This window comes from Glycine max, chromosome 13, assembly GCF_000004515.6.
Source record: "Glycine max cultivar Williams 82 chromosome 13, Glycine_max_v4.0, whole genome shotgun sequence".
In the NCBI taxonomy this organism is placed as follows: Eukaryota; Viridiplantae; Streptophyta; class Magnoliopsida; order Fabales; family Fabaceae; genus Glycine; species Glycine max.
Genome location: NC_038249.2, coordinates 19,824,833 through 19,849,110, shown reverse-complemented (window position 1 = coordinate 19,849,110; position 24,278 = coordinate 19,824,833). Strand labels below are relative to the sequence as shown.

General features: G+C 32.0%; 1 protein-coding gene across 2 annotated transcripts; it reads right to left on the bottom strand.

The window, feature by feature from the left end:
* Window positions 1-3,445: 3,445 nt before the first annotated feature.
* On the bottom strand, window positions 3,446-11,706 carry DGK7 (diacylglycerol kinase 7). Of its 2 annotated transcripts, none has more exons than XM_003542238.5 (13): window positions 11,567-11,706; window positions 11,065-11,457; window positions 10,546-10,668; window positions 9,961-10,098; window positions 9,793-9,878; window positions 9,418-9,505; window positions 8,761-8,836; window positions 8,170-8,252; window positions 7,832-7,902; window positions 6,129-6,206; window positions 5,415-5,502; window positions 5,113-5,229; window positions 3,446-3,925 (listed from the first exon to the last, which is right to left on the bottom strand). In XM_003542238.5, exons 2-13 carry the CDS (start codon window positions 11,398-11,400, stop codon window positions 3,767-3,769), a joined length of 1,443 nt encoding a protein of 480 aa, XP_003542286.1. In that variant the 5' UTR covers window positions 11,401-11,457; window positions 11,567-11,706; the 3' UTR covers window positions 3,446-3,766. The 2 variants fall into 2 exon arrangements, with proteins under 2 accessions (XP_003542286.1, XP_040863905.1); XM_041007971.1 differs by having other exon boundaries at window positions 11,573-11,589.
* Window positions 11,707-24,278: the final 12,572 nt, after the last annotated feature.

Here is a 24,278-nt window from a genome sequence, read left to right as displayed (position 1 = left end):
GGGTGAAAGAAAGAAAGAGACAAAGATAATAACAGAAAAAAGAGGAAGAAGAGTCCTCTGGGCTTTAGGTAGTAATGAGAGTGCTCTGAAACTTAGTGTGTCTTTTCCCTTGGTCTGACTTTCTATTTATAGTTGTTCAACTAGACTTGAGCTTGATGTAAAAGATCTTTCTTATTTATCTTTTTGATATCTTACATCTTTTAATCTTTCCTTTTCATATCTGTAAGGCATAGATAAGAAAATTATCCATTCATATCATTTAAGCCAAAAGTAAATGCTAAATAAATATCTTTAAAAATATTTTTATCATAAAAAATAACTCATATTTAGCAATTATCAAAATAAAAAACTTGTTAGGCGTTTGGCAAGTGTACCAAATGTCCAAGTAATAAAGTCTCAGAAGTCCGAGTGTTGATTTCACAAAGATTTTGTGTTGTATTTATCTTGCATACTTTTCAATTTATAAGAGAAAAATAATAAAAGAAAAGAGTAGAAGAAAAAATAGTAGGCAATAATAGTGAATAATAAAAAGCAAAAGAATTAAAAGCAAAAAAGTAAAGAGAAAATTCAATGGAATGAATATGTTAGGACCTAGCATGCCTTGTTTGCCTATGATGTATGAGTTTTTGATTTTTTTTTATCAATTTAGGTGATTTTATTCTACCCACCTTTGTTCACTTACTTGCTCCTATTCCTCACGATGACAAACGTATTTTATTTATCTATCTCCTAAATTTCCTTAGAAAGACTCAACAAATAAAATGCATGAATTATGAATTCTAGATGTTTGCAAGAATGCATGGACATAAATTAATCATTTTATGTCTAGCAATGACTTTCTTATGAAATCATTTCTTTTTGTTCTATTAGAAGTTATTCTCTCTCGAGTGTTTAATCCCTACAACTAATGCATGCATATCTTCTTTAAATTTTATTTAGAAGTTATCCTCTGCCAAACGTCTAAACCATAAAAGAATATAAAGATAAATAATGCAAGATAAAAGCAGAAAAAAATAATAGAATAGAAAAATCTGGAAAAAAATCTTGTTCCATTGCTAGATATGAAGTACATCATACATCGCTTTGGGATAAAGATAATATCTGGCTTTAGGTTAATAGTGAGAGTGGTCTAATACTCAGTGTGTCTTTTTCCTTGGTTTGACTCTTTATTTATAATTACTGAAATGAACTTGGGTTTAATACAAAAAATCTTCCAAATTTATGTTTTTGATATTTTTTGAATCTTTTAATCTTTTCTTTTCATATCTGTAAGTCATAGATAAGAAAATTATCAATTCATATCATTTAAGCAAAAAATAACCGCTAAATAAATATCTTTAAGCTATAGATAAAAAAATTATCAATTCATATTATTTATATCAAACATAATTGTTAAATAAATATCTTTAAAGATATTTTTATTATAAAAAATAACTCATATTTAACCGTTATTAAATCAACACTTATCTCGCACAATTTTTAGAATTCAATTGAATCTCTTACCTAAATGTATATTAAAAATGCATACATCCATCATGCATATGATTGGAAATTGAATCATGACTAAAAGGGTCTGCTAAGTTTGTAATATCTATGTGATCGCATTATATGTATAGTTACATGCGCAGCTCATTTCAAAGATGACTAAAATCGCATTCGTCTATTGTTTTATTAAAACGTTTAGGAGCCTAAACTCAAGTGGCAATCTTTCTAAAAGTCAACTACATTGAGCGGGCTCTTTTCCCCTACTAGTCAACTACATTGACATCTATGATCTATCAGTACTTATACAGTCACCGGTAAGCTCATTAAGCGGATATTAAATATTGAGTATTTTTAATGGGACCTACTCTCTATTGATTGTAATAATAAATAGTATAGTACGCAAGTTGTTGCTAGCTGTTAGTGGTTGTATTAGGAGAAATTTGGGGTGTCTGATTCCAATGGCAAGTGAGTAATTTTTTACACAACCAAATACCAATTACAAATTTACAACTAATAAAATAAAAGTCGACCTGTAAAAAAAAAAAAAGCAACCTCTTAAACAAGAATAATAAAAAAAAAACAAAGGCTAAAATATTAATTTGGCCTCTATTTATTTATTTTATTCAATTTGATCCATTTGTATGATAAAAAGTTCAATTTAAACTCTTATTTTCTAAAAATACCTTGATATAACTCTTTTCATATTCAACTTAATTCTTTTTATTAATGTTTGAATGTGTCAATTTTAATTGGATGAAAAGAGTCGCATTCAAGCATTTTAATAAAGAAAAATACTTGTAACACTTTTTTTAACACACTCTATCATTGGTTAGAATTTATTGAAAACTACAAAATCAAGAAAAAGATTCATTAAATAACAAGTGGGGCCTATAAAAAAATTTCATTTCCAATAAATTTCACTTGATCAAAGAGTGTGTTGATAGTATTTCTCTTTGAAAAAATAAGGGACTAAAATAGACCTTTTTTTTTTAAAGAGGGACCAACTTGAATAAGATTAAAAAAAAGAGCAAATTACACAAACACCCCCTTAAGTTTAGACATATTACATGTGCATCCCCTCTCTTAAAATGCATTTCTTTTGCACTCTTGACCAAATCTGTTAATTAATGTTGTTAGTGTGTTTGGGAAAGATTGAAATTACCCATCATAATTCTGAAATTTCTCATTTCATTGCTCCCTCACATGTTCTGAAATCCCCAAATTAGAAACTCCCAAAATGTGTTTTGTTAGGGTTTGAGTTCTTTCTCGGGTTCTGCTAGGATTTCGACGACCACCGCATGTGTATGCTTGGATTGAAATTATATTTCTCCACTAATTTCTCCACGGTGGTGTTTGACTTCTACTAACTGTGAGACAAATTATGATTTGTGTCAAACTATGAAACCTTTAGTACAAAAGCAAATGAAACTCACGATCCATGATCAATAACTCACAAACGCATATGAAGAAATCAAACAAGGGTATGAAGAAATCGATTTGGTCAACAAGAATCAAACAAAAACCAAAGCATGAAGAACCCCTAAAATGTATAATTTAAACTCTTGATGGGAAGAAAACATGAATATTTTTATCATAAAAATTCTCTTAAAGGATCATGTGACTAACACGTGATTATTTCGAGTAAACAAAATTAACATCATTACTAGAGAAGGGATACTAGTATAGCTGAAATTCTAAAATAATGAATGTTTGTATAAGAGTCACACACAAAAGAAATACACTATTATATGTCAAAACTTGAGGAGATGTTTGTGTATTTTGCTAAAAAAAATACCAAATTAATAGTTTAGTCTAAAATTAAAAAAAATGTGATATTTTTTCATTTGTCTCTCGACTACACCATTGCTCCCATATGACAACTCCTCTTCCTCTCTAGGACTGAGAGGCTTCTTCCATGAAACAAAAATGAGTGAAAATATTGCCCACTCTAAAGATTATGTAAAGTGTAAACTGGATTTTATTAGGAAAAAAAAAACGATTTTTTTTTCACAACAATTTTTCCATATAAATATAATGGAGCTTCAATGCCCAAGTTTACATAGAATACACATGCCTTCCTTGACTACCACCAGGCATCCACCATCAAAGAATTACACTCACTAATCAGAACAAGATTTTCTCGATAAAACAAAAGAAGATTAATTCTTTACAACATCAAACTTTACATGTAATGGAGAGCCAATACCTAAGAATACATATAATACACAAGCCTTTCATGAATCTCAGCTATGGAACAGCCAACCAGTCAACCACCTATAAGTTACTTTCCACTGATAACAAGCGACTGGAAAGGCTCCCTCTTTATTTCCACGTACGTGGAGAAGTCCTTGCTCAATGGCTGTTTCCAGGGTTCTCCATCCATTTGCATATAGGCGTTTTTCCACTGTCCACCTCTGACTTCCAATCGAATAGCTGATGCCTGAAAGATTTATAAACAGAACTCAAGAGTCAAGAGAAACCAGTGGGACTGGTCATTGAGAAAGACAAATTTTGACGATGCAAATTATGGCAATATAAAGAAACAAGGAACCAAGACAGAGAAACCAGTGGAGTGGGACTAGTCACTGAGAAAGACAAATTTTCACAATGCAAATTATGGCAATATAAAGAAACAAGGGGGGACCAAGACAGAGAAACCAGGAGGACTGGTCATGGAGAAAGACAAATTTTCACAATGCAAATTATGGCGATATAAAGAAACAAGGGGGACCAAGACAGAGAAAACAGTGAGACTGGTCATTGAGAAAGACAAATTTTCACAATGCAAATTATGGCAATATAAAGAAACAAGGGGGACCAAGACCATTCACTTTCAGAGAGATGGGCTATGACCAGATATTTGTCAACACATTCCATACAAAAGAAAAGAGAATGAACCCAAATATGAAGTTTTAAAATTTAGTGAACTCAAATATGGAGTTTTAAAATTGTTAGTGAACTCAAATATTGGCAGGCAGAAAAAAAGGTTTTCACGTCAAATTTAATTTGAAAGTGAACTCAAATATGAAGTTTAAAAATTGTTAGTGAACTCAAATATTGGCAGGCAGAAAAAAGGTTTTCACGTCAAATTTAATTTGAAAGTGAACTTGTAATATGAAGTTTTAAAATTGTTAGTCCGGATACAAGCCGTATTGCAAATAAGGCTGGCATCCTTCACTAGTCAGCTGCAGCTGATATATTGTTTCACTGACATATAGTTAATGAATTTCCTATAAAGTGGCTAGTTCATTTTCCCTGTGAGTGGCTTTACACCACCTTTTCCCAGAAAGACACTCAGGGGAGGGGGGTCAAGATAAGATATACCAAGTTTCTTGGCATATTTATGTGCAGAGTTTATTGCTAGATCTTGCCATATTTATGTGCAAAGTTTGTTGCTAGATCTTGTCAAGATAAGATTATACTAAGTGAAGACAATCAACACAAATGCAGAATAGTATGAGACTCTTCAAATCCAACAAGCCAAAGCAACCAGAAAATAACACAAGCAGTTATCATTTAGAATGTGACAACCTCTCAGACATAAGCAGTCAGGGAATCTAAAGTTCAAATTTTTGCATTTGAAAAGCAAGCAATTCACTCAAGAACATAAACAATAAACTGTGGTACCTGAGCTAAGTGCTTAGCAGAGATCAGTTCCACCATGACAAACGATGCGTGCCATCCTTGTTTTAAACCAAATACTTCCAAGAGCCCATCGGCAACATCAGCTTCAACAAAGCCTCTCTGGAAGTACACCAATAAGTCTATTCAGTCAATCATGATCAAATTTGAATAACACTAACAGTTTCATCAAGTTAGTTAGCTTATATTTTCAGCTATACAATCCCTATATTTTTTTATAAATAAATGGAACATGAGATTGAATGCTTTCATATCACATTAATGAGGTATTATCTTAGGCAACATACCTTTTCCAAATATTCTGGTTTTGGTTTACCCCATGGATTTCTTCCACTTCCATAGCTATGAAGATTCAAAGCAACTATTGCCCTTACACTGAAAGGAAATAGCATAACCATATCATGCAAAATGGACCAAACCAAAAACTTCACAAAAGAGATTGAGTTGTGTGACTCTTGCTAAATTCTCTAGGCAGTAAATTTTAAGTAATTATAATTTCCAAGAACTGCAGCAAGAAGTCAAAACTATTAACACGGAAGAAATGCACACTTGCCAGCAACTAAAAATGGTAAAAGGAAACGTCCTGTGATACAACTGTTTCAGAATCTAAAGAAAAGAATGATTTTTTATTGATGAACCTAAATCCCAATTGTTGTGCCAATGTGGTAGCAGACTTAGGCTAGGGTTAGAAGATACAAAATGAACGATATCCCGGGATATTCACGAGACACTATACCTCTCCCCACTTTGTAAGTGTCTTTCTCAAATGGCAATATGATTTCTCTCTCAACCTCCCCCCCCCCCCCCACCCCCGGTCTTTATTTATAGGTGATATGCTTTATTTCTTCTACAATGAGTCTGAGTCTGTCCAACTAACCAAACTAACTCCCTCACTAACAGACACCTAAGTAATCACTAACGGGTATCTTTCAGCCTGTCTTTTTGTTTACCAGTTAATAATATGCACCAGCAACAATTGTACTATAGGATGAGAAAAGTACCTTGTAGGAATTGCAATCTGCTCCCACTCTGAGCTATTGGCCCTTTTGATATGCATCCGCAAAATGTTTTTGAGTCCCCTAATGACACAAAGGATTTTTAAGAATATAGCAAGGGATATTCTAATTAGCTATTAAGCCGGTCATCTTCATTTATTATAGAAAACACAACAAATCCGTACATTGTTTTTTCTTAAGGCAAAAATACTCGAAAGAAGTGTAAACAGAAACACATATGGAGAGCCAATATTTAGGATAAAGTAAAAGCACAGGGAGATAGCAAGAGATGTGCAATGTATCTCTTAGGAAAACCAAATCCAAATTCAGATTAAGTGGCACATCTATGCCTATGCCAATTGAGCCGCAAAGCAAAAGCTCTTTTGTTATAACACAACTCATAGGCAAGTATCTATGTCACTGAGTCCTTTTCAAAAAAGAAAATGAAAAAGTACACTAAAGGTAAATCTGATGTTCTCTAATGCCTATATATGCATCATCCTTCTGGATTTAACCATATAATTTTGACTATTAAAATTTCTGCAAATCTACCTTAAACATTGCATCTCTTCAGCCATTGAGTTTCTACATAAATTATATCATAATACAAGTTCATCACTCATATGATAACTTGTATCAACACACAGCCATGGTGAAATCCACGGAAAGAAGTTGCAGGCCACCATAAATCCAAAGACACTACACTGCTTCTTTGTCACATAACAGACTCATGCTGGACACAAAAGAAGATTCAAATGGACCATGCTGGAAGACTGGAATGGCTCTTCTCAACTGAAATTACCCAATCTCATGTTTATAACAAGCATATGCTATAAAATCAAGTGAGAATTTCTCCATCTTGTTTCAGCAGTCATGGCATCCGCTGCAGTTGAAATGATTAACTGCTTATATTTGGACAGTGTCACAAAGTGGTCGTGCAATAGTCATAAGGTAGGAGGAGGAGACAAATGAGGTATGATAGTTTTGAACTTTAAAAGGGTTTTCTACAAGCTGAAATTCTTTTTACCCAAACCTCCATAAAATGCCCCTCTAACGTTAATATTAGAGGCCATTCCCAGGATTTTGGACACCATCAGCATAGTGGTGCTACAGTGCCACAAAATGCCGCTATTGCAGCCACTACAGTGAAGTGCAACACCACGGTGGTGCATATAGTGGCCAGGGGTAGTCACGCACTACTACACAGCTATAGCATGCTATTGATAACTCTGGATAGGACTTAAAAGAATCACAAGCAATCACACCACAGTTGGAACTTAATAGCATAAATATTATATTCAGCTTGCACTCAAAAGGTGAAATAATGTCAAATTAAACAAATGGGATATGGATTCTCATTTGTGTGTGTGTCTCTCTCTCTTGATAGTCACTGAATAAGTGAGTTCCTATAAAAAATAGACAGAAATAGACACAACTTGCATATGACCTAACCTAACATATACATGTGAGTATCCATCCACAAACAGATGATCTGAAACTCCTCACTGTAAAAAAAAATCATTTCCAAAGACAGGAGGGTGGGTAGAACTTCTAATTCTTTTACCGTAAGAAAAGAACAATTCTTGTTGCAATAGTAAAATAATCTTTTTCAAATGAAGAGTAATATCTGTAGGCAAAAGTCATCAGGAGCACTTTGCTCTTTCTGATTTATCACAAGGATAAAACTGCTTTAGCTGGCATTATCTTACCTTAGACCTGGATCACTTACGCAAGGTGTGAAAAACCAGCCCTGTGTGCAACTGTAACCCGAGTATATAATCTGCAACCAAAAAGAAAAGGATTGATCAATGATCACAGTCCATTATTGACTAAAATCTATTATTATCATTTTTAGGAGAGACATGGTAGCCATTAGACTGTTAACACCTACACCTATGCTAAAATGTTAATGTCAAATACAGTGTGCTGCAAAAAGAAAAAAAAGAATATAGATTACCTTCTAAGAACTGTAACATCAAATTAAGTAAACTGAAGAAAGCAAGCAAGAAGGTAATTTATAAAACACATTCCACAGCTCCATAGATACCTTATTTGAAATTGGACCACTAGCAAGGTAAGGTTTTTCATTGCGTAGATGATGGAAGCCATAAGCCACTTGGGCATCCATTCCTGTAAAATATAACAGGATATTCTGTGAATGCTCAGATATACAGATTAGAGATTCAATTGAGCTATCTGAAAACATTTCCATCCTACCATCACCCTAAGCCAAGAAAGTCTAATCATCTTAAGTTTCTATATTATACATACACAGACATAAACAGATGGAGAAAACCAAAACAAAACATCTTGCTTAAGCTTTTGAAGCAATTGTTGCACAAAATAGTTGTAGGCCCATAAGCCAAACTTCAGACATTAAAAATATGAGTAGCACATGCATGATAAGTCAGTAACACCATTCTTGAAATGTCTCTCTAGAATACATCAATACCATGCAGGGAGAAATTTAGCTTTAAAATAATGTATTATACAACTGACATATAGTAACTTCATTCTCAATGATTAACTCATCCACCATCTAAGACAATAAAAATCTAAAATAGACAAAATGATACAAACTCCAGAAATATTTATTTTAGGCACAAATATGGCACTACTGATGTACCGAACAAAGTACCTATGCTGAAGTAATTATAGTACACGCCTTCATAACTTGCAACTTTCTCTGGTAGTTCTCCCTCAATTTCAAAGCCCTGCACAGAGCAGGCACGAGAAACAATGTATATTACAACCCCAAAAAAAATTATGCTAATAAATTGGACAATAAGAATTGAGAAAAAATTTAAAAACTAATTGTAAAAAGTTCAAAGCTGATTCAAATTATACTTTGCAGCCTATTCCAAATTTAACACTTCATAGCAAGTTGAGTGTACTAGAAACAGCCATTCATGTACAAAATGAAATGAAATCTATAGAAAGACCTTGACAAGGACAATGTTATAAATAAATAATGAGGCATATGCTTTATATAAGTATAAATATTATGGTTAGAATTTACAGAATAACCATGCCCAAGTGAGTCAACATATGCACTTGAAAAAATTTATTTTTGATATTCATTATTTTAGTAAGTAGTTGTGATTTCATGAAACACTTGAAAACATTGCCAAAGATTACTACTAACCTAATCCTTCGCTACCTATATATGAAGGAAATGCATTTGGGAACCAAATCTATGTATGCTCAAGAAAACATTGCCAATACAAAACAAGCCTAACCAATTCATATACAGTGCTAAAACAAGTTAAATGATATGAGAAACCAGACCCACAACCTGATCAAGAGAGAACTCTTCTGAATGCTTCAAACAGTGAGGTAGGTCCACAGGTGTACCTTCGGGCATTGAAAGTGAAACTCGCCAACTGCATTGAAAAATAGATTTTACCAACTTTATATATATGAGCCCACAAAGCAAAGAGAACTGATTAAAAGTATATCTCTGTATAAAACCCAAATTTCACAATTCTAGAAGTCAATCCATAGAAGATGCAGAATAAATTTTCATTTTAAGGTCCTCATACTGTATGTGAAACTAATAATGGCAATAGCTGAAAGCCAAATTCATTTAATTCAGCGTGACTTCACATCCAGCATCAAAATTAACTCAGTAACAGAAAAACATATAAACTATAAGCGAAGCACACAATACCTATCCAAACGGTTAACTGTCCCATTACTAGCCCTTTGTAGAGTTCTCTTAATTGCAGACCTCCATGCAAACGGAAATGACCCACCCTGATAAATATCAGAAAGACAGATTAGCATAGTAGACCCAACATTCATTTAACCCATAATTAGCAAGCATACGGAGGCTTACCCAACGAAAACTCCTAGACAGGTCATTGCCCGTCCCCAGTGGTATGATCCCTACTGGAGGAACTGGCTCTCGACCCTGTGCACGAAGTTCTGTTAGACATCCTAATACCCAACCAACTGTACCATCACCTCCAGCAACCTGTCCAATCGATCAGTTTCATTCATCCATTCCAACGTGATTGCCAATATGGTAATATAACATCTAATATTTGAATCCAGTACATAATATTATTCCCATCATGTCTGACATGCATCTTGACACACAAAATAACATTTTTCATTTAAAAAATAAAGAAATAACTACATGACCATTCTCTTGTCAATCATCATACTTCATCTATTTCAGATTTATTCAGAAGGGGAAAATAGAATAAAATAACTAATCATCTCCTAATCATAACTTCCACAAATTTTTTAAAGTAAGTGTGCACAACGGGAAGAAACCCAACACGGGAGCCAAGTTTGGCACATAATTTATAGATGACATGCGGTGTAAGAACCTACAAATCACAACAACTTGTGCAATTACACACTGCATTTTACGATGTGAATTGAAATGTAAGTTCCAGTTCTTCTATCAACATACCATAACCCTGATTCTTTCACGTGTTTCTTTGGCACAAGAGTCGCCAAGACCCGCCAACATCTCCAGGCAACTCAATCCATACCGTACAAATTCATGAGGCTTCACATCCAACAGATCAAAAACCTGCAGCGTACAACCAAACAACAATCAAAACACGGAAAGACAAACAAAGTTTTAACAAAAAATAACAGAAGTAAAAATTCAAACAAGGAAACCACGTCCACCAGCAATTCACGAAAGTAACTTAAATTTCACATACGCGTGAACTCGGAAAAAAAAAAAAAAAAACAGTTATGTAACAGGACATGGTGAATCTCAAAGCAATAGCAGTGTCTATACAACTAGTAGAATCCTTCAAAACGACACTTCCTCTCTCAAAGGTTCAGTAGTTTCAGCGTCTCGCTAACCAGATCCAATTAATTCCACGATTTTCTCTGTACAGTGTCACGTAATCCGAGCAACAGAGAAATTTAAAACACGCGCAAGCAATTTGAGAAGGAGTAGTAATAGTAAGAGTACCTGCTCTTCACTCATGAGTTGCTGGAGTCTCTCCTTGAGGGCGGGGCCATGACGGCCGCCGCTGCGGGGGTTGATGAAGACGACCATGGGACAGGGAGGAGCGGCGGAGTCCTCGCCCTCAGCGCGGCTAATGTAGCGGGACTCGCCGGCGGCGGGGTCCTGAAGCCGAATGGAATCTCGCATTGCGTAGCGCAGATACTGTGGCATGGTTAGTTGCTTCTTCAACTCCTCCTTGTCAATTCGGATCCCGGAGATACCGCAACCGCGAAACGATTCCACGAACGAGGACCGAACCACTATCTTGTTCGTGTTACCCGTCGTCGACTGCGAACCCATCTTGGCTCTCTTTCTCTCTTCTTTCCGATGAGATTCTTTTCTTCTCCCGGTTGGCCTCTGCACAAAATTTAAAATCCTAAAGAGGAATGAGGAAGGATGAGGAATCTGTAATAAATAAAAAAAATAAGAATATTGAAAAACTGTGTATGCGTGAAGAGTCTCTGACTCTGACTGTAGTATTTTCGCTGTGCGCAGGCAAAGACGAAATAGTCCAATGAGGAAATTGAGTTGGAGGCTCCAATTTTTACTTTCTAACTAATGTGGGTGGGGTTTGGAAAATAGCAAAATGCCCTCTCATGTTACCGTTATTTACAAAAGAGGTGTTATTTCTCCATCCCCACCACCCAACCCACACACCTTTTCATTAATCATTATTGCTCGCCTAACTCTTTGTTTTTCTTTTTATTTATAAAAGAAAAAACAACATATGAAAAGTACTATTCTTTTTTAAGTTTTTTTTCTTAATCCATTAAGAGAAAATAATTCTCATTAATTACTTCGAAGTTTAGAGCCAGATATAAATAAAATGTAATCAATAATTATTTTTATTAAAAATTAAACTCAAATATTATTCAAATTGATTTTATCGAAAAATATTAATTGTAAAATATCAAATAAACTAATTAGTTATTCTATGGAATTTAAGCACTTATTTACTATGTTAATGGTGTAGCTCATTGAATGAATGAATAGTAACACATGCAGATACTCTCATTCTCTCAAAAATGATAAGGGTTAAATAAAATCTTTCATCTCTTCTAATCTTGTGAATCACTGAATGTGTTAGCAAACACAACCGACACGAGAGGGTTGGGCGAAGGCATCAAGCGTGTGACACTCTGATAGCATGCGAGAAAAAAAAAATGATAGAAAAGACTCGTATGAAATCAAAGACGTATACTAAAGGTGTGACGATATAGAGATTAATAAATCAATTTCTTTTTCTTTTCTTTGATTTGAGACACAGGCACACAAAACAACATGGGCCAAAATGTAACTCAAATCTGTACATGTTGAGAACTATTTTAGTTGAATAACTGTAATAATTTAATTTAGATAATTTGTTGTTGCTTAGAGTTGGCTGTCAACTCAACTATTTCCAATGCCCAAAACTAATTTAGGATCCTTCCATGTTCAATAAAATAGAACAAGTTTAGTAAACACGTTGGAGATGGTCTTGATGGTCAAGTTATTTTTGTAAAATTTAAATAGTAATTTAAGTTTTGGTAATAATAGGATAAATATCAGTTTCTACATTATACTAATATTTATTTTAGATACTATTAAAAATAATAGTTAAGTAAATAATATTAAAAACATTTTATTAGAATTCCTAATAAAGGTATATTTATAATCTTAAATATTTCATATTTTATTAAAAAATAATCTAGTTATCTTAATTTAAAATATTTTTATTACCTTAACTATCTTAATTATTACTAATATTCTTCATTTTGTTATGCATGTCAACACTAAACTTAATAAGTTAATGATAAGAACTAAAAAAAGAACACTAAAAAAATGTGAGGATTTAAAGGTAACAAAATTGTTTACAAGGAATAAAATCAAACAAAACCATATTTAAAAAGACTCTATATATAATTAGTCTAAATTGAAATTTAAAGAAATTGTATAATCTTTAAAAAATAATACTCCCTTTAATTTTTTTCATAAAAAACAAATGGTAGTGTTAAAAACATTATTATTATTTATTTATTATAAAAAATACCAGAAATAGTATTACTCTATAAGTTATACTAGTATGTGAAAATAACTATATAAAATGTGAAGTTAATAAAGAGAATGACCAAAATAAAAGTTCCACTATTAATTCTATTCTCCAAAAAACTTAATTAAATAAAAGTCCCACTATAATATATGATATATAATATATTCTCTTATTTGTTTATATTCAGGAAACTTCTCAACCAAAGTAGTAGCTAATTAATCAACCAATCTGACAAACAAACTAATGGAACTAATAACTGAAAACCAAAAGAAAACGCATTCAACGAGTGGAAATAATATCGGGTACATTACTAACGTTAATTGATCCAATTTTCAAAACACCCACGAAATGCTATTTCTAAATCAGAATAATGGGGTCAGTGTTATCGATTACAAGGTTTGCTCATTGTAACTCCATTATTGTATATTTGTATTTCAGGTTCCAGTCAAAGATAGTTCCAATTCCAAAACACCCAACTTGCTCTTAAAACTTAAAAGGGAAGTTGCAGCTGCAATTGATGAGCCATTTTTTACTTTTGAGCATTTTTCTTTTTTACTTTTCTTTCTTATAAAATGGAAAATTTAAATCAAATGCAGTACAAATTAAGAAAAATCTCCAAAATAAAAGTATTTTGGATTATAAAATTAAAAAACTGCAAGCTTCTTAAAAAAATAGAAGATACTCGATATTTAAGTTTTAAAAAAGTCAAATATACTACTTTATTTTCTTAATTCCTTTCACGTGCCTTTAGTAATTAAGATTAAACTCCCCATTTTAATCCTGAATTGAACTTTGCTTCATCAATAGCAATGTTACATCCTTTTATATTGTCTTTTAAATATTTAGTAACTAGAAACAAAATACTAAATAAAAACAAATTCTTGAAAAAGTCGTCGTAGTGTTATCATTTATGGTGGAAAAACAAAACTAATTAATCCTTTCGATGACTTACTTTTTAGCAGGAAACAGACTATCAATAAAGAAAAAGAAATTATTGCTATGTAGGACCACTAATGGCACAGATAGTGATAACCATATCATAAGGTAGTGTGTATTGATTTTCTCAAGGCCAAATGTTTATATGTAAATAAGATTAGTGTCCAACAACTTATTCCATCCTTCCTTTTATAATTAATTCATATTTTTTTAAAAGAAATAGTTAATTTAAGTAATTATATTAAATTTATCAATTATTTATATTATTATTTTAAAATTATTGTTTCTTATTTTTATATTTATTTAATGGTTTTTTATTAATATTTGGAGAGAATAATTAAATAAAAAATATATAATAAAAAAATAATTAATGTATCTAGAAATTATAAAAAATGACAAACAAATTTTTGAAAAAAAAAAATATGATTAAGAATGGAGGGATATATATTGGTGTATTTGACACTGCCTTGACATTTGTCATCATCTGTCAATATTAAGATGCCAATGCATGTCAGGCTTAAATAAGAAATTATTGGATTCAAGGCTCAAAGAATCGAAGGGTACATAATATTGCATAAATACGGAGATTAAGATGAAGTGAATCATCCGACAAAGTCCAATTAAGAAGACTGAAGAGTTAAATGTATGATAAATATAGAATTGGAGTAAAATTATAGCATATATTAGGCTTAAATAATATAGAGTTTTGCATTTTATTCATATATTTTAGCAAGTTATTCAGTTATTTTAACTATATATTTTAGCAATTTTAACAATTATTTTATAAAAAAATCCAAAACATAAGAAGGAAATGCTAGGCTATGAGTCAGTGGTAGGCCTTCCCTAAGAAGCGCCAAATGATTATATATGAAAAAAGATACTGCACGCAAAAGAAAGGGGGGAAACGTGTTTTTGTTGTTCAATTTTCAGGAAAACTATATTTTGGTTCTTATACTTTTAAATTGATTTTAATTTTCAAAATTTTAAAATATAGAATTTATCCTCTTTTTATGTTTAAAATTAACATTTTTTTTATCAGTATAAGGTTGGAAGAATAATTAAATTCACATATTTTTTAAAATTAAAGAATTAAATTCATCAATATAAAAATACATAGATTAAAATCAAATTTAAGGACTAAAAACATTTTTTCCTAAAAAAGTAAATGTTAACCAATGTTACATTGATTAAGAAACTAAATTTCTAACGTAATAATTTTTAATAATATATTTCTGGGTATGCTGTGTTTTCAAAAAAATTATATCTTCATTTTCAAGCAAATTATATTCTCATGAAAAGAGATAAGCATTTCATATTTTCATGTGAATAAAAGTTATTTTTAAAATAGCTATTGATTTCCATTATATTTTACTATATTTAAAAAAAAATAATTAAATAAATTTTAGTTATTTTACAATTATTAAATATCATCTAAATATGTATATGAAAATAACATTCCAAAGCATAATATTTTTGGAGCCATGATTCTGAAAAATGCAAAATTATACGATAAACAAAATGATCCCTTTGTTGGTAGGTTAATGGATGGATTTTAACATAAGAATTAAGATGAGATTGGGTAGTTGGAGCTTAAAACTTTTAAAAAAGGGACTGAAATTTTGAAATTAAAAATAAATGAAATTCATTAATTCGCAAAGATGGAGCAAAATTAATGCATCGACAATGGTCATATTGATTGACGGAAATTCCAAGAAATTGGCAGTTAAAAAGGGGCTTCTGGAAGTTTGGTAGAAAACGCAAGGGCGATTATGGAATAACAAAAATATAAATTCTGAATGCCAGATTGGCTAGCTGTCTATTGGCGGCAGTGAGTAATGGTATTGGTCCACGCGGTTGTGACAGTTGATTCCGTTTCTAATGACTAGCAGCAAATAGAATTGTTACGCTCACTATTTGTATAATTTATTTAACTTTCTTATTAAATAAAAAAAATAAGGAGACAAGAGAAAGAAGTGTAAAATAAGATAAATCGTGCAATATAAAGATTACAAAAATAATATTATAAATATTATTTTAATTACTCTTTTAGTTTCTATAATTACATTATTTGTATTTTTAGTGTTTATAGTTTTAAAGTAATTATTTAAGTTTTTATTATTTAAATTTTAATTATTTTTTAGTCTTTATAGGTTAAAAGTGATTTTTTTTAGTTTTTATCATTTGCATTTAAATTTTTTTTAGTTTCTATAATTTAAAATTGATCTTTTTAATCCATGTATTTTATATTTTAATTTCTTTTTCATCCTTATCATTAAAATATGAGTAATATTATCAATTACAATTAATTACAAAAATATTAGTAAATAATTCATAACTAATTTATCGTAAGATAATTTGTAATAAAAAATAATTAATAATTTATATAACTAATTTGTAGTTAATTATTTTTATATTTTTTCAGTACGAACTAAAAGGTAATTAAAATATAAATTATAAGGATTAAAAAAATCACTTTCAAACTATAGAGACTAAAAGAGAATTAAAATATAAATTATAAGGACTAAAAAAATTACTTTTAAACTATAGAGACTAAAAAAAATTAAAATATAAATTATAGAGACTAAAAAAATCACTTTGAAACTATAGTAACTAAAAGTAATTTTAATATATATATTCATATTTTTTAGTCATTTTTATACCCTATATTAATATATATTCCTCTTGGCCTTTAAAAAAAAAATAGATTGATCTTAAATAAATTTATTTTGAAAAATTATTTGTAGTTAAAATTCAATTGAAAATAAGCTAGTTTGTATGAAAAGTATATACGTTGACAAAATTAATTTGCAATGGTTAACTCATTTATACGATGTATAGAAATCTGTAAAGTAATGTTTATAATTAATTATATGAATATTTTATGTTAATATTTATGTATTTTATATTTTTATTTCAATATATATGTATATATATTAATTTTATTAAAATAATAATTGAGTCTAGATTTAATTTTACTACATTTTATCTAAATAAACTTAACACCATGTTAAAAATAATTGTACTATTGCAACTAAGATTCTAAGTGCTTTTAAGATATAATCGAACACTTAATATTTGAAAAACATTTAGAATCAAACCTTTTAATCGTGACACATATTCTAATATAAAACTATACTTGAGAATAATTTATGCACACATCTCACTTAAATTTAATTGTTTGACATGGCTGTCAAAAAAAATGTTTGACATTAATTTTATGAGAATTGATTATATAAAAATCACATTTACCTTACTTTAATAAATAAATAAATAAACCCTATTAAGAAGATGAGGATAAAGATATTCGCACTATGATTAAAACTCAATTAATTTAATTATATTTTTAGAAACTACATGAGAGATAACCTTATCTAAGTAAGATATGATTATCATAACCGATAAAGCTATTAAATGTGAGGAAAATAATTACATATTTAAGTTTCAACTCATGACAATTTAATAAGTTGGAATAATCTCATATTAGTTTATTCTTTGATAATTAATTAAAATTTTCAAATAAATGTTGAAAAATAAAAATATTTTAATATATTAATCATGTATTTTTTTTACATTATTATCTAATTATGAGTGACAAAATGAATAAATTTGTCTCACCTTCAAAATATCTCTCAACTAATCTAATGAAAGCCATGACTTAAAGGTTGTTGAAATCCATGGCTATTTTTCTTTGTCAGCAAAATAGAAATATATTTATATATGTGGGTACCAGGGACAAAGTTACATACAGTAACTAGGATAAAACCAACAGCTACCACATGGAACAAAAAGCTTGTCCAGTGAGTTGGTTACAGATGCGAGGTCGTAGGTTGTGGGGATTCTATGGCAACACAAAGTGGAGGTCATTGATCAGTTGATATAAGTTTAACATGAGTAGTGGGGAGATGGTGGATTACAACAACAATGAACACGTGAAGCTTATGCAAATCAAATTAAGGGACTAGCTTCTAGAAATGGTTGATTGACCTTCACCTTTATAAAAAAGGGGAGTTAATCTTTTATTCATTGGGGTTGATTCTATTTGTCTTAATCTTCCTCCCACAAAAAGGTTGGTTATGGAAAAAAAAAAAGGTTCCTCATAACATGGATTTCACCTAAAATAATTTTACTTCCCAAAGCCTTGCCTGAGATTCAGCCGTGGATTGCTTCTAGTAACGTAGTATTTACGCTAAATAAAAAAAAGTCACATAGTATTAACTAGGTGTGTAGATTGCCAAATGTTAGATTTGTGAAAATGAACCCACTTTATTGATTGGGGAATAATTCCCTATTTATATAGGAACTGTTACATTGGCTAAGAAGTTAATAAAGCTGTAAAACAGAATTAGTCTATTAACAGATGTAGAATTAATTGTAACTGACTAAGTTAATTGCATAATTAATTGACAGCTAATCTAACTACAATCATAACCAATAAATGAGCTATACAATGAAAATATTGGTTTATTCTAACAACCCCCCTTAAGCTAGATCATGGATATCAACCATATTCAGCTTGAAAAGAAGAGTAGAAAAGCTAGGAAATGAAAGAGCCTTGGTGTGAATATCAGACCATTGATCCTTGGAGGCAATAGGCATGAGATGAATGATTCCATTTTGTACTTTCTCTCTGATTAAGTGACAATCAATCTCTATATGTTTGGTCCTTTCATGAAAATTTGATTTTGGGCAATTTTGATGGCGGATTGATTGTCACAATATAAGTGAATTGGGAGAGATGCAATTTGATGTAAATCTGTAAGAAGGTACTGCAGCCACTGAACTTCACATGCAGTATTTGTGAGTGCTCTATCCTCAACTTCACTTGAATTTCTTGAAACTATAGGTTGCTTCTTGGACTTCCATGAAATCAAAGAAGGACCAAGAAATACACAATAACCAGTTATAGATTTTCTGGTATCCAGACAAGCTGCCCAGTCCAAATCACTAATCACTGAAGGCCGTGAGCTTAAGATCATTAGTGGAAGAGAAGAAAAGACCTTTCCCTGGACAGCCCTTGACATACCTAAGTATATGAAGTGCTGCATCATAATGACTTTGATGAGGAGAAGCAAGGTATTGGCTGAGTTTATGCACAAAAAAACACAGATCTAGCCGAGTATTTGTAAGGTAGATAAGCCTCCCAATGAGTCTCCTATAGCTTGTTGGATTGGGCAGCAGAGTATCAGCAGAAATCTCAAGCTTAAAATTAGACATCATGGGAACCGAGGCTGGTTTGCAGCCCAAAAGACCAGCATCATCCAACAATTCAAGTGCATATTTTCTTTGAGACAACATTATGCCTGATTTTGACCGAGCAACCTCTAAGCCTATAAAGAATTTAAGAGATCCGAGGTCCTTAATTTTGAATTGCTTATCCAAAAAGGCTTTAACGACCACAATTTCATCCAAATTATTCCCAGTCAAGACTATGTCATCCACATAGACCAAAAGAATAGTAATCAATTTGTCTTGAGTCTTAAGAAACATAGAATGATCAGAGGAAGACTGGTGGTACCCCAAAAACAGCAGTGCAATAGTAAGTTTGGCATTCCACTGCCTTATTGCTTGCTTCAAACCGTAAAGAGATTTTTGAAGCTTGCACACTAAACCTTCTTTAGGCGTTTGAAAACCAAGTGGCACCATCATGTAGACATCTTTAATTATATCACCATGTAAAAATGCATTATTTACATTGAGTTGATGTAAAAACCAATTTTTAGCTGCTGCTAAGGCAAGAACTAGTCAAACCATGGTAAGTTTAACAACCGAAGAAAAAGTCTCACTGTAATCAACACCCTCAAGTTGTGTATATCCCTTGGCAACCAAACAAGCCTTATACCTCTCTATACTTCCATCTGTTTTCCTCTTGATCTTATAAACCCATTTAGAACCAATAGGCTTTTTACCAAAAGGCAAGGCAGTAAGAGTCCAGGTTCTGTTACTCTCCAAGGCTACAATTTCTTTGTCCATAGCATCTATCCAACAAGCATGTTTCACAACTTGAGTATATGTCTGAGGCTCAAGGACAATGGACAAAGAAAGTAAATATGCAATGTGAGGAGAAGATAAATGAGTAAAAGAGGTAAAATCTGTTAGGGGATAAGGTGTACCTGAATGATGATGTTCACTGCCCAAGGAATTAAGTACATTACATTTGTATTCATTCAGGTATTTAGGAGTAGTTTTGATTCTAGTAGAAAATCTGGTTGGGACAGGGGCTGCATTAGCTGCAGGAAAAATAGAATCTGCAGGGACTACAGTTGAAGCTGCAGAATTAGCAGGCAATGAGGCCGAAACAGGAGAAGAATGGCTGATACAAAGTGATCATCAATGGAGGATGATACAATAATGGGTGCCTCTGTACCAGAAGAGTTAGACTCGGTTAAGAGAATGCAAGAAACTGGAGCAGAATTGACAACATCAAAATTGATGTCAATAACAGGTAAATTGAGTGGGAAAATAGAATCAACTGAGAAAGAAGATGTATTGTCATGATAAGGAAAAATAGTCTCATAGAAAATAACATGTCTAGACACAAATATTTCTCTAGTATGCAAATCAAAAAGTAAGAAACCCTTGGTACCAAAGGAATGACCAAGGTATATGCATTTCTTGGCTCTAGGCTGAAACTTAGTCCTATGGGCTTGAAGAGTGGAAGCAAAGCAAAGAGTACCAAAAACTCTAAGATTACTCAGATCAAGATGAGCATGGTAAACATGAAAATGAGGAGAGTGATTGTTTAAGAGTGGTGTGGGCAGCGTGTTAATGATATGGACAACATGTGTTACGGAAAAGGACCAAAAACATATAGGTAGGTGAGATTGAAACATGAGAGATCTAGCAATATTAAGAATGTGTTGATGTTTTCTCTCAACTACACCATTTTGTTGAGGAGTTTCAACACATGATGTGTGATGAATGATGCCTTTAGATTGGAAAAATGAAGGCATGGCAAACTCAAGACCATTATCACTCCTAATGATTTTAATTACTTTATGAAATTGAGTTCCAACTAAAGCAATAAAATCAATAAGATGTTGTCTAGTTTCAGCTTTAGTCTTCATGAGTTTAAGCCAAGTGTACTTAGATTTCTCATCAACTAAGGTAAGAAAGTATTTGTGACCTTGAATGGAAGGAGTGGCATAAGGCCCCCAAATGTCAACATGTATTAAATCAAATGTAGACTCAATTAATGTTGTGTTGGAATTAAAAGATAAATGCTTTTGTTTGGACAAGTGACAAGTATCATACGGTTTGTTGATATATGTGGGAATATTACAATGGAATTGCTGCAGAATTTTGTAACAAGAATGAGAAGGGTGACCTAATCTATAATGCCACACATCATGAGTGGAAATATGACTAGTAGTGGTGTTTACATTGTGTAATTGAGAAACTGTCTGAAAATTAAAATGCTCAGGAAGAATCAAATAGTAAAGACCTTTGAATTCCTTATCAGTACCAATCATCTTCAGGCATGTATTCATCTGCAAAAAACACAGATTATGGGTGAAGACAGCTCTACAATCAAGGGCTTTGGTGAGCTTGGTCACAGAAATGATATTCACAGAAAAATGTTCAACATAAAGAACATTGTGCAACATCAAAGAATCGGTTAGAACAATGGTGCCCTTATATAAAGCCACAACAGTTTTTCCATTTGGCAAAGAGACAGGAACTGGTTTAATGGATTGAAAAGAGGAAAACCAATGCAGTGAACATGTAAAGTAATCTATAGCACCAGAATCTAAAAGCCAAGGGGTTGTACCTAAAGATGGTTGAACAGATATATTGTGAGAGCTGACCAAATTTGCTGAGCTCACAACAGTGGTAGTAGGCTTTGCATTAGGAAGCAGAGCAATCAAATTAGTGAGTTGATCTTTGGAGAGACCAGAAAATGCCTCAGAAATAGTAGATGAATTCAATTCTTCAGAAGAGGAAGCAAAAGCAGAAATTTGATTAACAAATGCCTTCTTGGACTTCCAACCAGGAGGATAACCATGCTTTGCAAAGCAAGTATCAACTGTATGATTGTTTATGCCACAATGTGTGCAATGACGAGATTGGCCTTGTTTAGAGTATCCTCTGCCACAACCTAGAGAGGCAGTAGTAAATGAAGGTGTAGACTGCACAACTAACACAACAGTAGGAGTGGGAAGAACTGCCAAATTCATATGCCTTTCTTGTTGTATGATGATGGAGAAAACCTTATCAAGAGAAGGCAGGGGATCAAGCATAAGGATTTGAGACCTAGCCTGGTTGTAAGGATCATTGAGGCCTTGAAGGAAACACAAGACACTATCAATGTCTCGATATTTCTGCATAGCCACAATTGATTTGCATGAACCAGTGGGTGAAGAATCACATGAAAGTATCGGCCTGAAATTGCAAAGTTTGTCCTAGAGAATCTTGACCTTAGTGAAGTAATTTGTGATCGAGAGATCACCTTGCTTCAAAGAATAAAGATTAGAATGTAATTGAAGAATTCGAATGATGTCGCCTTGAGAAAACCGATTGCGCAGTGCATTCCACACATCAGAGGCTTGAGTGAGCCAAATGACGCTGGTTGCAATTTCTAGTGTCACAGAATGATTGATCCAAGATCGAATCAGGTTGTTGCATCGTTTCCATTGAGCGAAATTAGGATCGGAATCACTAGGTTTATGTATTGTACCGTCAATAAACCTTAATTTGTTCTTCATTTTGAACACCATGGTCATCGCTTGCGCCCAGTCGTGGTAATTCGATCCATCAAGCACTGTTGTAACAATCTTGTTCGAAGGATTTTCATTAGAGTGTATGAAATAGGGATTGAAGAAATCTTGAACATATGAAACGGTGGAAGTCACCGCGGTTGAAGGAGTAGAAGATGCGGAAGCAGAAGAAGCCATTGAAAGATTGCAATCAAAGAGTCGTAGAGATCGCGAACGAAGAATTGCAAGAAAAACTCAGAGAATCAATGGCGCAAGATGAAAAGAAAGACATGCCAAACACGAAAAGCGTGAATCACAAGAAAGAGAGAGTTCATCAGAGAGAGCAATTAACAACTGATACCATGTTAGATTTGTGAAAATGAACTCACTTTATTGATTGAGGAATAATTTCCTATTTATACAGAAACTGTTACATTGTTTAAGAAGCTAATAAAGCTGTGAAACAGAATTAGTCTATTAATGCAGATTTAGTTGTAACTAACTAAGTTAACTGCGTAATTAATTGACAACTAATCTAACTACAATAATAATCAATAAATGAGTTGTACAATAAAAATATTGGCTTATTCTAACAAAAAGAGGCTCTCCAACGTGGCACATTCAGCTTTCTAACGTGGATTTAAGGGTTTTTTTTTTCACACCCAGTGGAAAACCGAAAACCTAAAAATATTTAACTAACCAGGTGTAGAGAAGGGGTATGTATTTTAGGTAGAAGAACAGTAGGATTTTTTTTTTATAAAGAGAGATATACAATTAAATTAGGGAGGTAGAAATAACACGTCCTTTTTTTTTTACCGAGCAATTGTTCTTTTGTTCTTCTCTTATTAAATGTGTTTTTGGTCCAAAACATTTCAGTATTTCTTCATAATGTTTTCAAAATTTTCCATTAAAAATTAGGATTAAAATGTTTTTTTTTCTAAAAATGAAATAAAACCACTGTAAAATCTAAAACAATATCTTAATATCCATCAAATACACTTTACAAGATTCTTGATTGTAGTCCCATCAATTCAAAAAGCTTAGGACAACTCCAATACTAATTGTTTTTACAAAAGCAACTCATAAGTGCATTTGTCAGGGATTAGAATTAATTGCTCAAGAATTCACCAAAAAAAAAAATAGAATTATTTCTCAAGTAAGCACCTGATGCTCTTATTTTTCGTAGATCCCACGCTTGATAAAAAAGTAACGAGTTGTGCTATCTTTTGTATTTTCTAGCTTGCCTTTGGTGATGTTTAAAATTTATATGCATTTTCTTTTATAGATATTGTGTTCTTCAAAATTGAAGTTTTACCTTCTAATCCAATATTAAAGGCCGACATTCATTGTATAAATTATCGAAATAAAAATTTTAATTTGAATTTGAAAATAACACCTAAATCAGCATCCCATATTCGCTTTTTCTAAATATTTGAATTCAAATGCCAATGATAAAATAATAACAGCACACTTTCAAAGCCTAAACTAGCAAGTAGCAAGGGATGTTGCGTATTTCCTTA

Excerpts from the sequence above, each read along its gene's own strand:
- DGK7 (XM_003542238.5), bottom strand. The coding sequence starts at position 11,400 with ATGGGTTCGCAGTCGACGACGGGTAACACGAACAAGATAGTGGTTCGG. Across the intron at positions 9,879-9,960 it reads TGTCTAGGAGTTTTCGTTGG|GGTGGGTCATTTCCGTTTGC; the intron begins GTAAGCCTCCGT and ends GATATTTATCAG. Across the intron at positions 7,903-8,169 it reads GTGGTCCAATTTCAAATAAG|ATTATATACTCGGGTTACAG; the intron begins GTATCTATGGAG and ends TTTTGGTTGCAG.